General features: G+C 43.5%; 1 protein-coding gene across 1 annotated transcript in view; it reads right to left on the minus strand.

Annotated features, from left to right (window-relative positions):
- Positions 1 to 13,919, minus strand: part of MYOM2 (myomesin 2) — a 571,331-nt gene that overhangs the window by 13,736 nt on the left and 543,676 nt on the right. The window contains exons 32-34 of the mRNA XM_069235814.1: positions 13,602 to 13,707; positions 7,971 to 8,134; positions 7,149 to 7,185 (exon numbers count right to left, since the gene is read on the minus strand). Coding sequence (XP_069091915.1) covers positions 7,149 to 7,185; positions 7,971 to 8,134; positions 13,602 to 13,707 — 307 coding nt within the window. The remainder of the gene's footprint in view (positions 1 to 7,148; positions 7,186 to 7,970; positions 8,135 to 13,601; positions 13,708 to 13,919) is intronic.

The following is a 13,919-nucleotide window of genomic DNA, read 5'->3' on the forward strand; positions in this document are numbered from 1 at the left end:
GATAGACACTGTAGCCATCAAAAGAGGAATCAGACAGGGTTGTGTCCTAGCCCCCACCCTTTTTCTGCTATATATAAACAACTGTATCCAATATTTAGAGAATTGCATAAATGACTCGCCCAAATTGGCCGGAAAGAAAATACTGTGTCTGCTTTATGCGGACGACACAATCTTGCTAGCCAAATCACCGATGGGAATTTAAAATCTCGTCAATCAATTCTGTGTCTTTTGCAGAGACTACGGGCTGCACATCAATGTCAAGAAAACAAAACTTATGTGATATACAGCGCCTCAAGGAAAAGATCTCATGCAAGAATAGCAATGAATTCAACTCTGTTGGAAAGAGTGGCAGAGTTTGATTACTTAGGCATCAGGCTAATGGACACAGGTAATTGGGAGGCAGCTATTGATAAAGGGGCACTTATTATAAGCCAAAGAGGTGGGGCTCTAGTACGCAAGGCTAGAATGGCAGTGAGTCCCCCCCTGAATCCAATCTCTGAGATCTACAAAGTCCAAATCCAATGCGGCGGCCCTGTAGGGAGCAGAACTTTGGGGTTCCCACAGAAAATTGGACATTTTACAAACTAAAGAAAATCATTTCCTCAGACATAATTCCAGGCTAGAGAAGGGCACACCAATGACCCCTCTCAGGCTCGACCTAGGACTAAACAGCATCAAAGCCACAGTGGGTCTGAGACTGCTCTCTTACTGGATCCGTCTATGAAAAACTGATGAACTCGAACCATTCAGGGTGGTGATAAGAGAACTTATAACATCTCCACAGGGACTGGAAAAAATCCTTTGGCTGAAGGAGATTAAATCTGCCTTGGATAAGCTAGGTTTTCCCCACTATTGGAAGTACCCTGAGCAGATCCCTGCTAATGCTAGGCAACTCGTCAAAGGGAGATATTGGGAGAAAACCAATGAAGATGTCTTCCACCGCAATAGGGTGGGCAGACTAACAGTAGAATTCCTCCAAGTCAAACATGAACCCCGGCCCGAGAATCTTATGGACCTTCCTATGCCTGCACGTGCCCGCGCCCTATTTCTTCAGCTAAGATACGGCACCTTGCCCATTAATAGCTGCACGGCCCGTTGGTCATCAAGCATCCCCTTGACCGACAGATGTTTACTCTGTCACCAATGTAAGGAAACAACTGAGCATGTGTTGTTCTTCTGCCCCCTATACAAGAACCATAGAGGGAGGTGGATCATTCCTCTGTGCAAAACTTTATTACTACAGGACTGAGCTACTGCTATCAGAATATTCAAATATGATACATCTACATTGGTAGTTAGCTAGGTCACCAAATATCTGTCCGAAGCTTGGTCCATCCGTCGTAGGTTCATCTTAGCCACGGGGCCCCGAGTTGGGTAGGTGCTCTTTTGTCTATAGATCAGGATTTTAATAAGATATATTTATTCCCTTTTTTCATTTTTAGATGTGTTATGTATTCCGATATTGATGCAACTCTTATTTAATCTTCCTGTGGTTTTTAGGAACTTCTTAGGAGCACTCGGTTCCTCATATGAGAAGTTGAGGCCATATTAGTTTATATAGATTAATTTTTAGCCCAGTTGCCATGGCATTTTATAAAATATTTAGACATGACAAGAAATACATCAGCTCATAAATCGGCCATGATATTGGTTATAGTTTCATGGAATGTATTAACTGTATTTATTCGAATGATGGGCACAAGTTTTCTATTTATCTTCTCTTATTGCCTTGTACGATTCTTTTATTGTATTTTAAGTTTGATCATGGTTTTAGCTTCAAGGAACGCACTAACGGTATTAATTCGAATGCCGGCTATAAGGTTTTATTATTGTTATGTATGATTGTTATTCTGAATTTTAATGGTCTAAATTTTTAGATCGACTGAATAAATAAATAACATAACTTCCATCACAAATAATAATTTACACCATGTGAACTATGAATGTATTATCCTGGTGCCCCTCATTTTAAAGATCACACAAACTGCAAACCCCTTTAGGTCCTACACAAGCCTTCTTCACTGTAGACGTTTGGAAAAAAAATAGCTCAAACTCCACAAGGACTGCACTGCTCAAATTGAGACCAACTTGTCAACTTCCAGCACAATTAATAATTTACACCACCTGACCTGTGAATGTACTATCTTAGTGCACCTTGGATGCCTTGGACATAATGGTTATGTCCTTGACCATGTCACTTGGGTGCCTATGACGTGACCCTAACTTCCTGCACCCGGCCCACAGGGGGAGTTAAAGAAGAAAACGTGGACAGAAATGCCTTTTTTTACCTCAATTTCAATATTTTGTTATTTTAGCTGTTACTTTCTGTAGGAAAACCTTGAAGGATCTACACAAATGACCCTTTGCTGAATTCAAAATTGTGTCTACTTTTCAGAAATGTTTAGCTGTCTGGGACCCAGCATTGGTTTCACACCGACTTCTGTCACTAACTGGGAGGAGCCTGAAAGCACAAAAAATAGTAAAATGGGGTATGTCTCAGTAAAGTGCTAAAATTGTGTTTAAAATGTGTTTTTCTGATTCAAGTCTACCTGTTCTTAAAAACTGGGAAGATGGTGATTTTAGCACCGCAAACCCTTTGTTGATATCATTTTCAGGGAAAAAACACATGCTGTATTTTGGCTAATTTCTTTGTCTCCTCCAGGGGAACCCACAAACTCTGGGCACCTCTACAATCCCTAGGATGTTGGAAAAAAAGGACGCAAATTTGGCATGGGTAGCTTATGTGGATAAAAAGTTATGAGGGTCTAAGAGAGAACTACCCCAAAAAGCCAAAAAAGGCTCGGCACCTGATGGGATAAAGGCCTAGCAGCGAAGGGGTTAAAGATCACACAGAGCACAGAGATTCCAAATTTTATTTATATATCAATGTACATTTGAATGAATGAAGATGACCTTTAGTTGCAGGCTTCACAGTACAGAAGCAGCAACAGAGGGGTACGTATTATTTACTATAGATTGGCATCAATATTAACTTTTCTTTCTCATGTTAAATATATGTGAATGTCATCAAGATAGCAACATTTCACAATACATATGTCCCTCTTCATTCATTGGCTTTATCAGGTTTAGGGTGATGGTATGAAGAAGAGAGAGAAACACTCCAAATGTACTCTAGGTGCTTTAAAACACCAGCCAATCTTGCACAAATGGCACATGACAAAGGGTTGTCAAAAGCTGCTCATAAGGGCCACAAAGGAAGATGGTAATTCTAGGGGCCTGATTCACAAAGGCAAACTTACAGTTTAGTGTAAGTTTACAATTGTTTGCTATTCACAAAGGTATTTTAAAAGCAGTATTTTTACTAGTGCGGAGTCTCTGGACATAAAAAGATAGGACAGTCCTATCTTTTTATATGCAGAGATACAACACTCGTAAGTACACTACTCAATAACTTTGTGAATAGCAAACAATTGTAATCTTACAGAAAAGGTGTAAATTTACCTTTGTGAATCAGGCCTTATGTTTGTCAGCAAAAAAGGCGAGTTGGATGAGGTCGATGGAAGAAAATCAGGGAGCAAGGGGATGAGTGAGAGGGTGGGAAAGCAACATTGAGACCAAGCGGATGAGCTGGGGAGGACTGAAGCAGTGTGTGAGGTTGAGCAGGGAGGTGAGAGGGGTGCTGGGAGGCAAGACAGAGAGTTAATAGATGAGGGAACGTGAGCGGGATTAGGGAAGCAACAAAAAGAGAGATGTGCAGCATCCTAAAGAGGGACCGTCCCTCCCCACCGGGCGGAGGACTCGCCATCGTCCACAAGTCATTGTACACAAGTCCTCACTACATGTCAAGGCCGTCCCAGAAGAACACTGCACCACCATGAAACACCTTCACTTCCTGGTCCACTCCAACCACAACTCCTCCATCCGCGGCACCCTGGTGTACAGGCTACCCGGCCTCCAACTAGCTTTCAGAGAGGACATTTTGGACATCGCTATCCCCTAGGCCCTGGCATCAGACGACTACCTCCTCCTCAGCGACCTGCGCCGATCTGAACACTACCGCTCTACTCGACAACCTCACCACCCTCAGCCTCAGACAGCTGGTCACCCACCCACACACATCGCAGCACACATATTGGACCCCATTTTCTCCTCAAAGCTACTGGCTCATCATCAAAACCATCTCCACCCCTAACTGGACTGACCACCACTGCATACACTTCACAATCACCGCAGCCAGCAGCAGCACCCTCACCCCCAGGACCCCCCACAGGAAATGGAATAAAATCACCAATGAGTAACTCACCTCATCGCTCGCCAAATCCCTCCCACCTCCCTCTGATGTCACGAAAACAGCAGTGCGCAATCTCAACTCAATGCATAAATCACAGAATGCGGCAACACTGTAGCCCCTCTCTGGCTGACATCAGCCAAACGCATACATAGGAAAGCCAGCTGGTTCACCACCAAACACCAAGAATCAAAGCGTACCTGCAGATGTTTAAAGAACAAATGGAGGAACAGCCAAACCAGTGAAGACCTCGCCTCATTCAGAGCCGCAACCACCACCCACTACTGAAAAATCAAGAAAGCAAGGAAGGACACACTCCGGGAGCACATCAACTCTTCTGCACACAACTCTAAGGAACTCTTCTCAGTCATCAATGAGTTCATAGATCCCCCTTCCGAAGCCACCAGCATCACCCCATCACAGGACCCCTGCAACAAACTCGACACCATTTGCCACCACAAGATCCAGGACATCTACGACAGCTTACTCCCAGAAAATCATGGCGCTGCAACCTGTGACCGGCCCACTCCCCCAGAACCCACCCAGACCATCCACAGCTGGTCCACACTCACCACAGAGGAAACAGTCAACAACATGAACAGCACCCACTCCGGAGCCCCCATGTACCCCTGATCGCACCACATATACATCAGAGCCAGTGCATCCATTGCCCAAGCTCCGGAACACAATCAACTGCTCCATCAACACTGGCACCTTCCTCGAGGACTGGAAACACACTGACATACGCCCTCTCTTGAAGAAACCTTCAGCAGAACTATCAGAACTAAAGAATTTCGGGCCCATCTAGTGCTACACTACCCCACCAAAGTACTGGAGAAAGCATCAACGTATAACTGTGGAATTTCAACAAGGCCAACAATTCCCTGGATAGCTCCCAGTCTGGCTTCCGCAGCAACCACAGCACAAAGACAGCCCTCCTGGCAGCCACCAATGATATCCGATTATTCCTAACATTGGCCACACCGAAGTCCTCATACTCCTCGACCTCTCAGCAGCTTTCAACACGGTCTTCCACAGCACTCTATGTGCCAGACTCCACGAGATAGGAATCCACGGAAGAGCCCAGGAATGGATCCACTCATTCCTCTCTGGAAGGACAGAGTGGGTCAAACTCCCACCCTAAACTTCCAGACCCACAGGAGTCAACTGCGGAATCCCCGAAGGATCCTCACTGAGACCCACACTGTTCAATGTATACATGGCCCCTCTCGCTGTCATTATCAGAAGCCACGGTATGAACATTGTGTCATATGCCAATGACACACAACTCATCATTTCCCTCACTGAAGACCCAGACACAGCCAAAAGGATCTTCCACTCAGGAATGGAATCCGTCGCCACCTGGATGATAGAAAACTGTCTCAAGCTCAACTCCAACAAGACTGAGCTCTTCATCTTCGGAATTGCCACCTCAGTTTGGGACAACTCCTGTTGGCCCACATCCCTTAACGCCCCCCCTGCACCGACTGAGCACGCCCGCAACCTAGGCATCATCCTCGACTCCTCCCTATCCGTGACCTGTCAGGTAAACTCAGTCACTTCCTCCTGCTGGCACACACTCCGCAAACTTTTAAAGATCTTCAGATGGATCCCAGCAGACTGTCGCAGGACAGTCACTAACGTCTCAGTCACAAGCAAGCTCGACTACGGAAATGCCCTTTATGCCGGCACCTCAACTAGAAACATCAAAAAACTACAACTCATCCAGAACGCCACCGCCAGACTCATTCTGGACCTCTCACGCAGAGGACACATCTCCCAGCACCTGAGGACCCTCCACTGGCTACTGGACGAGAAGCGAATCACCTACAAGCTACTCACCCACACATACAAGGCCATACACAAAGTAGGACCAGCCTACCTGAACCACTGCATTTCCTTCAACACCCTTGCCAGATCCCTCTGCTCCACCCAGATGGCCCTGGCCACCATCCCTTCATCTACATTGCAGCAAATAGCTGGAACAACCTCCCCCTGCACCTCAGACACAGCCCGTTGCTCACCATCTTAGGGAAGAACACTGTCGCCACCTGGATGAGAGAAAACTGCCTCAAGCTCAACTCCAACAAGACTGAGCTCTTCATCTTCGGAAACGCCACCTCAGCTTGGGACAACTCCTGGTGGCCCACATCCCTTAACGTCCCCTCTGCGCCGACTGAGCACGCCCACAACCTAGGCATAATCCTCGACTCCTCCCTATCCATGACCTGTCAGGTAAACCCAGTCACCTCCTCCTGCTGGCACACACTCTGCAAACTAGGTCCAGCCTACCTCAACCACTGTGTTTCCTTCCACACCCCTGCCAGATCCCTCTGCTCCCCCAGATGGCCCTGGCCACCATCCCTTCACCTACATTGCAGCAAAGAGCTGGAACAACCTCCCCCTGCACCTCAGACAAAGCCCGTTGCTCACCATCTTCAGGAAGAACCTCAAGACGTAGCTCTTCGGATGTGTCCCCTCCTCTACCCCAGCACCTTTAAATGCTCACAGGTGAGTAGCCACGCTTTACAAAAACTGATTGATCGACTGGAAGGGTGGAAAAATGTGAAGGAGGGATGGACCAGACAAGTAGAGAAAATGACACACACATGCAGTTCCACAAAGTGCTTAAAGGAAAAGTGCTTCCCTGAATGCATGCACCACCAGCAGTGGAAGAATACAAGTCAACCAATCAGAAAGTGGGAGATGGAAATGATCCAGGATGGGACATACGCATCAATATGGAGGAAAACGATTAGGACAGGAAAGTAAACGAAACAAAGAAATCATATAATCATGAGCAAGGGGCTCATCCAAAGCCCGTTTGATGTGTAGAGGAAGAAATAGGTCTGGGCAAGACACAGCTAAAGCTGTCTGTAGATGAGACCTAAAAACGTACTTAAGTTTCTGAAATTCTGCAAAGGCTTCATCGAAAGCTGGAAAGAAAGTAAACAAAGGCAACATTAATACTGTTGAAATTTATGGGTGTACATCTTGAATAGTGGTCCAACAAGCAAAATGCAGTCTTTAAATTTGAATATCTTGATGACATCCCTAATTGTGATGTATTGACATAGAATGAAAAGACATGCACCGAATTTGTCATTTAGAGTGAACGCATCCTGTCGAAAGTGTTCACTCTTGTTTATGAATATCACCACCTTTAGAATAATGGGCCTGTTATGATGTTGCTATGAAATGTTGGCTGGAAACAAATGATTGCCAGAAGTACTGTAAGTGAAATGTGCTGTTCAACATTAATAATTTATTTTTATAATGTGGTTCATACAGCAGTTTTGCCATCAACAACCACTGCAAATAAGCTACATTAAACAATTTTCAGGTGACTCAGCCTTAAAAGAATTGCAAATCAATTCCTTCAGATCACAGAAAATGTCAGTGGTGAGTGCCATTTTAATAAACGTTCCCCAAATAGGATTAGAAGATAAAATAATGGCAATTGGCATGTTTTATGATAGACAAAATATTCTTGAAATTGGTTCATTTGCATTGCACTGGCAACAGAATGAACAGCCCATGATGATGTCCCATGATTACTAACAATCGCACAACCAAAAAAATCTAAAAGTCATATTCACACAATTGTTTAAAAACTGTATTTTGTGCAGACATAACGAATAATTATAGCTTGGGATCATGGGGAACAATGCTTCTGGATCATGTAAATATCCTGTCTGACAATCAATGACTAGAAACCTACCTTGACCAGCTAAATCAATGACACGTTTGTGCGACGCCTTTGCACCAAAAACTTCAAACGTATACTTCCCCTTTTCTCTTTCAGTTGGCTCAGATATTTGTAGCCAGGCATATTCATCAGTGCCCCCAATCCTCATCTTGTCACTAGAAGATATCTTTGACTCCCTAAGGGTGAATAAAAAAAGGTTTTAGGAGAATTGCAAAACTCACAGCTGAAAGTAATCATTCATAATATAGTAATATTTAGAGGTAGTGGAATATTGACCAAGTATTAAACACAGGTAAGCCTGTTTAGAAGAAGTGCAATGCATTGAGAAACTGTTGAACATTGTACTTATTCACAACAGCCAATGCATTAGTTCAAAACAAATTGCTTATAACTCATATTTTAAGGCGTATGCCAGAGATTTATGTAACCAGAATTACTTAACTATGAACGGCCTGTGAACATGTAGGCCATATGCATTTTTTACTATTCTTCATGATATTAACATTTTAGCTATGCAGCCCGGTCAGCATTGTTGCTTTCAGTTAGTCGAGTCCCGATTTGAATACTAGCAGAGCATGTTTAAATAGAAATGCATAATTTTACGAAACAATTTGTTCAGTTAAAATGTGTGAGAAATCAAGTTCATGTACATTTTTTTCCCAGTGACTCAAAATAATCCAGCCTCCAGGTTAAATATGGGAATTTGACAAAGAGAGGTCACTGTATCAGGTTGTTTGGATGCATCGCTAAAGGTGGTGACTGACAGGTGTGCATTACTTACCAGCAAGTCACTTGTCAATTGGTTGAAAAATGTTATGAACTACAATGGAATCTGAAATGATTTGTTACTTTGTATGCGACAGGAAAGAACCTTTCAGCATGTAATGGTTCATAGATCATTCCATTTTAACCACAAACCACAAACTCAACGGTCTGTTCCGATGTTTAGTTCTGTCACCCTACTACTACACAAACCATTCACATATCAAATCAACAGCCTTGCGCACATTAATTCTGCAGGTGCTTGAACTGGGCTCACCAATCACAGCATTCGAAAGGTTTACCTAGGTGAAATTTCCATAATTACCTTTGTGGAAGTTACACAAAGTACCCCAGACATGACACTAAAGTATGCGCTGTAATGCAAAATAACTGTTTCTGTGTTTTGCAATATTTTTAGCGCAAAATGCATTCTCACATCAAATTTTGGCACAAGGATATATTTTGCACTAAAATGATTTTAAATATCGTACTTGTTCAGGTGGTTTATGGTTTTCCATGCTCATGCAAGGATTTTTACCCAAATGAATCCTCTAATTGCATAACAATTACAACGAGAAATGCTGGAAATTATGAGAGATTACACCCGTGTAAATTACATTTTGCCCATACTTACTCAAAAGCTGCAGGAACTAATCACAGAGACTCGTGCAAAGAAGGAGTTCCTTAGCCTGGCCTCAGGGGATTCTGGCCTAATAGCAAACAGACGTTTTGCATAATAAGACTGCTTGACTTGGCACTCTCTGCAGTGTTACCCTTAAACTTTTTGCCTTCACCCTTCCTATTTTCTTATTATTTTTTGTTGTTGTTGTCAAGAAGCGTGCAATTCACCACTGCTAACCAGTGCTAAAGTGTATGTTTTTTCTCCTTTAAACCTAGTACAATTGACTTGCACCCAATTGACACTTTTAATTAGTTATACGTTGTGAGAAAACAGGGCTGATTGCAGAGGCCCCGTAACTTTTTGCCCCCATTTTCCTCTTTTTGCTGGTGTTTTCCTGACTTTGATGGTGCCCTGGGTACTGCTAACCAGTCCCAGGGCCTGTGCTCTGTGTAAAATGGATATGCAAATTAGGCTAATTATAATTGGCTAAGTTAACCTACCTATAAGTCCCTAGTATATGGTAGGGCATGTAGGTTTAGGGACCACAGCATAGGTGGTGCACACCTAGGTGCATTGCTGAGGTGCCCAGTGTCATTTTAAAAGCAAGCCTGCCTTGCTGGCTGCTTTTAAATTAAAGTTATATGCAAATTCGACTTTGGAATTAAAGGTACTTCCAAAGTCTTAAACTACCTTATTTTTACATATAAGTCACCCCTAAGGTGTGCCCTATGTGCCCCTAGGGCTGGGTGCCATGTAACTATAAGCAGAGACTTTATAAAAATAGATTTATAAGCCCTGGTGAGGTAAAAACAGCCAAATTTGTTTTTCCCTCATGGAAGTAAATGGCCTTCATAGGCTAGAATGGGCAGACTTTATTTTAAATTTTAAAGTCTCCTTAAATGTTGCATACCAAGAATTTGGTATCAAATTAATTGTTGTAATAAATCCTACAACTTCCAGTTGTTGGATTTAATATAACTAGTTCAGGTAAAAAGTTTAGACTTTACCTAAAAAGTTGCCAATTTCAGCTCTGCATTGTTTTTGCTGCTGTGCTCTGATTGGCCAGCGTGCAGCAGCTTCTGCCAAGCTGCCTTGATGAGGTGTGAAGTTGCCTGGCTTCACACAAAGGAATGTGCTTGGGGGAGAGAATCTCCCCTCAGCAGATGGTGAGGCAGGAAGGGGGAGGGCTGCCAAACTGGTCTTCAAAGGCAGAGAAGGACATTTGCAGCACCCAGCAACACCCCCACATCCTGCAACCCCAGACAATTAGGTGCCCCCTTGATTAGATTAGGAGAGGGCAGGAGAGGGGTGTGTTTATGATTTTTAGCCACACCAGTGGGTGGGCTCAGCCAGATGTAACCTCCAAAAATCAGATTCATCCATGTTGGATTTTTAGAGACTGTTGCCTTCTGGGATGGATTTTTGCCACACTTCCCAGGAAGTGGTCATCACAGGGGGACGACCCTGTCCCTGATTGGAGAACCAGGGCCCCCCTGCTTTTCACCCAGGAGCAAGGATAAAACTGGCAGACCTGCACCCACGCCTCAGATCCCCTCCAGAAATCAACAAGAAAGGAACTAAAGAAGAAGAAGGACTGCCCTGCTGGACCCCTGGCCTGCACCTGGACCCTGCACTCAGAAGGACTGCACCAGCTGCACACTTGGGCTTCACCACAAGAAGGACTTTGCCTGGCTTCAACTGGTTCAAGGAGGGACTCCCTGTTTGCTACAGGTGAAAAATTGCTAACCAGAGTCCCCTGCACCAACTCCTGAAGAAAGCGACCAGCTGACCACTGTCCAGTGGCCAAAAAGGAGTTTGCGCCAGGTGCATTCTGGGAGTTGAAGTCCGCACCCCCCAATGACCATCACAGAACTTCTGGACCCTTGGGGTGAGCTGTGGACCCCAAAAGAACCTTAAAAGAACATCTGGGTGAAGCCCCAGAAGTTTGGAAAAGATTTGAGAATTTTTGGAAAAAAGCTCCAGAGAGGGACCGACCCGCCGCGGAAATTCTAGCCGGCTTGCCTCAACCGCGACCCGGCCTGACTTCGTGGTTCGTCCCGGTAAAGAAAAACATCCAAAAAAGAGACTAAGTCCGAACGTAAAAAGTTGACCGGGACCTCCCAGCCATCGTATCCGAGAAGGGCTCCATGGACGTCGGATCAAGATCCAGGTTTACCCCGGTCGAAGGATTTTCATCTCGAAAAAACGACTAAGTCCGAAGGTAAAAGTCTCCACCGAGGAAACCCACATCGCGTATCCGGACAAGGGCTCCAGGAGGTCGGATTCAACTGGCAGGTTCGTCCCGGTGAAGAAAAACTTCAAAATAAAGACTAAGTCAGAAGGTAACTTTTTAACCGAGGCCTCCCGCGACCTGTAGTCGAGCAGGGCTCCATCGCGGTCGGCCTGAAAGTTTGACTTTGCCCCGGTCGAGGTGCAACCAGATGACCCGATTGGCGCTTTTTGTTTCTAAGCGCTAGAAAAGTAATAATTCTTTAAAAATTCATATCTCCGGTTCCCCTGAACCGATTTTAATCGTTTTTGTGTCATTTTAAAGATAAAAATATAAACTATTTTTATAAATTGGTTTTGGATTTTTAAACTGTTTCCTGTGTTTTATTTAATTACTGTTTTGTGATATTTGAATGCTTTACACTTTGTCTCCTAAGTTAAGCCTTGACGCTCGTTGCCAAGCTACCAAGGGTTGAGCTGGGATTAATTTACTGAGACCTAACTGTACCTATGTGGAGGTTAGTGGCTTGTTGCTAGGTGTAGGTACCTACCTGCCCTACCAATAACCCATTTTCCAACATACGTCCCTTGTAAACTGGTACAACTCATAGTGAGGGCCTGTAAATTAAATGCTACCAGTGGGCTTACAGCACGTATTGCGCCAAACACTTAACTAGACTTATAAAACATGTTTCAGGACTGCTTTTACAGACTGTCTGCAGTGTTATACTTCCAATTTATCTTGGCAAAATAAGCCTTTTGGCAAGGGGAGTTTTAGACTTTCCAAGTACTTTTAAATGACAAATCGAATTTCCTGTGAAACTACACACACAGGCTTTGTAATGCCAGGCCTGAGACATGGTTAAGTGGCTACTTAAGTGGGTGGCACAATCAGTGCTGCAGGCCCAATAGTAGCATTCAATCTACGGGCCCTGGGCACATATAGTGCATTTTACTAGGGACTTATAAGTAAACTAATAAGCCAATTGGGTATGATCCAATATCACCATGTTTTAAGGGAGAGACCATATACACTTTAACACTGGTTAGCATTGGTAAAGTGTACAGAGTCCTAACAGCAGCATAAACAGTATCCAAAAGGTGGAGGGAGGCAGGCTAAATGTTTTGGTGATGACCCTAAGGCTGTCAGGTCTAACATTACCCTTCTAAATGAGTGTGGAATTTGTATAGTGGTTTGCTTCCATTTCTTTTTATTGATTTAGTGCTCATACATACTTTACATATTGCCTCTACATTAAGTCTGAGTGCTTTTGTGCCAAGCAACAAGAGAGTTAACCACAGGTTAGTTTAGTGATGTTTTCTGGTTCACCCTGACAAGAACTGTGGATGTTGTTTGAGAAGGGCTCATCCCCCCTTAATGAACAACCGAATGACTCACAAAGACTATTCTGAAAAAACATTTAAAGCAAACCTTGTGGTCCACTGCAAACTATACTGGGTCCCACATAATCAACTAGGTTAGATCTTCATAATGTTATCCTACAGCTCTTCAAAGAGCTGGTTAACTCATAGTCAGGTGTGAACTTTATAATGATATCGCAAGCAAAATGCAGACTATGTATTTCTAGTAATCAGCATCATACAAATGGAAAGAGAACAGGGCATTCTGTAATTAACTTTAAAGAGCAATAATGAATCTCAGCCTGAGGTGTAGAACCTGAGCATGACTGCATGGAAACCTTTAGTACTGTAGGTCAAATATATTGGTCTCTATCAACTCAATTTTTTTTCCTACTTAGAGAAAAGAGAGTGGGAAGGGTGGTTCCAGCAACTCACACCCAGTGCTTACCCAGATAATATGTACAAGATGGCAGACTTTTCGGTAACCCACATTAATTGAAACTAATTAATGTGACATTGCATGATGATTGAAAAAGAAAGCAACGTAGTGCCTGATAGAAGCATTTTCCAGACTAATGCACAGGAAAGAGCAACTCAGCAGGATGTAATTAAATCAGGTGCCTTATTTGGTGATTTTAGGTGGCAAAGGTATTATAAATGATACATACTTGTGATACCACATAACTTTCATTTCCTCCGAAAAGTATTTCATGAAGCAATGCAATCTAATGCCTTCTGCTGTGCACACGATCTTCAGCTCAGATGCAGATGACCCTGGACACATGAAAAAGAAGGTACAGAAGTAGTAAATAGTATGTTAAATTTAAGCCTTACTTTTGATTCAAATCAGAAGCAATTATGTGAACCTTCATTAACTTCAATGAAGGACAGAATAGACATTAATTCAGAGAAAAGCTAATTTCTCTTTCCGTTATTCTTTATTGTAAAGCAATAATGAAGGAACATTATCAATATCTTACTCAACA

Source organism: Pleurodeles waltl, chromosome 5, assembly GCF_031143425.1.
Source record: "Pleurodeles waltl isolate 20211129_DDA chromosome 5, aPleWal1.hap1.20221129, whole genome shotgun sequence".
In the NCBI taxonomy this organism is placed as follows: Eukaryota; Metazoa; Chordata; class Amphibia; order Caudata; family Salamandridae; genus Pleurodeles; species Pleurodeles waltl.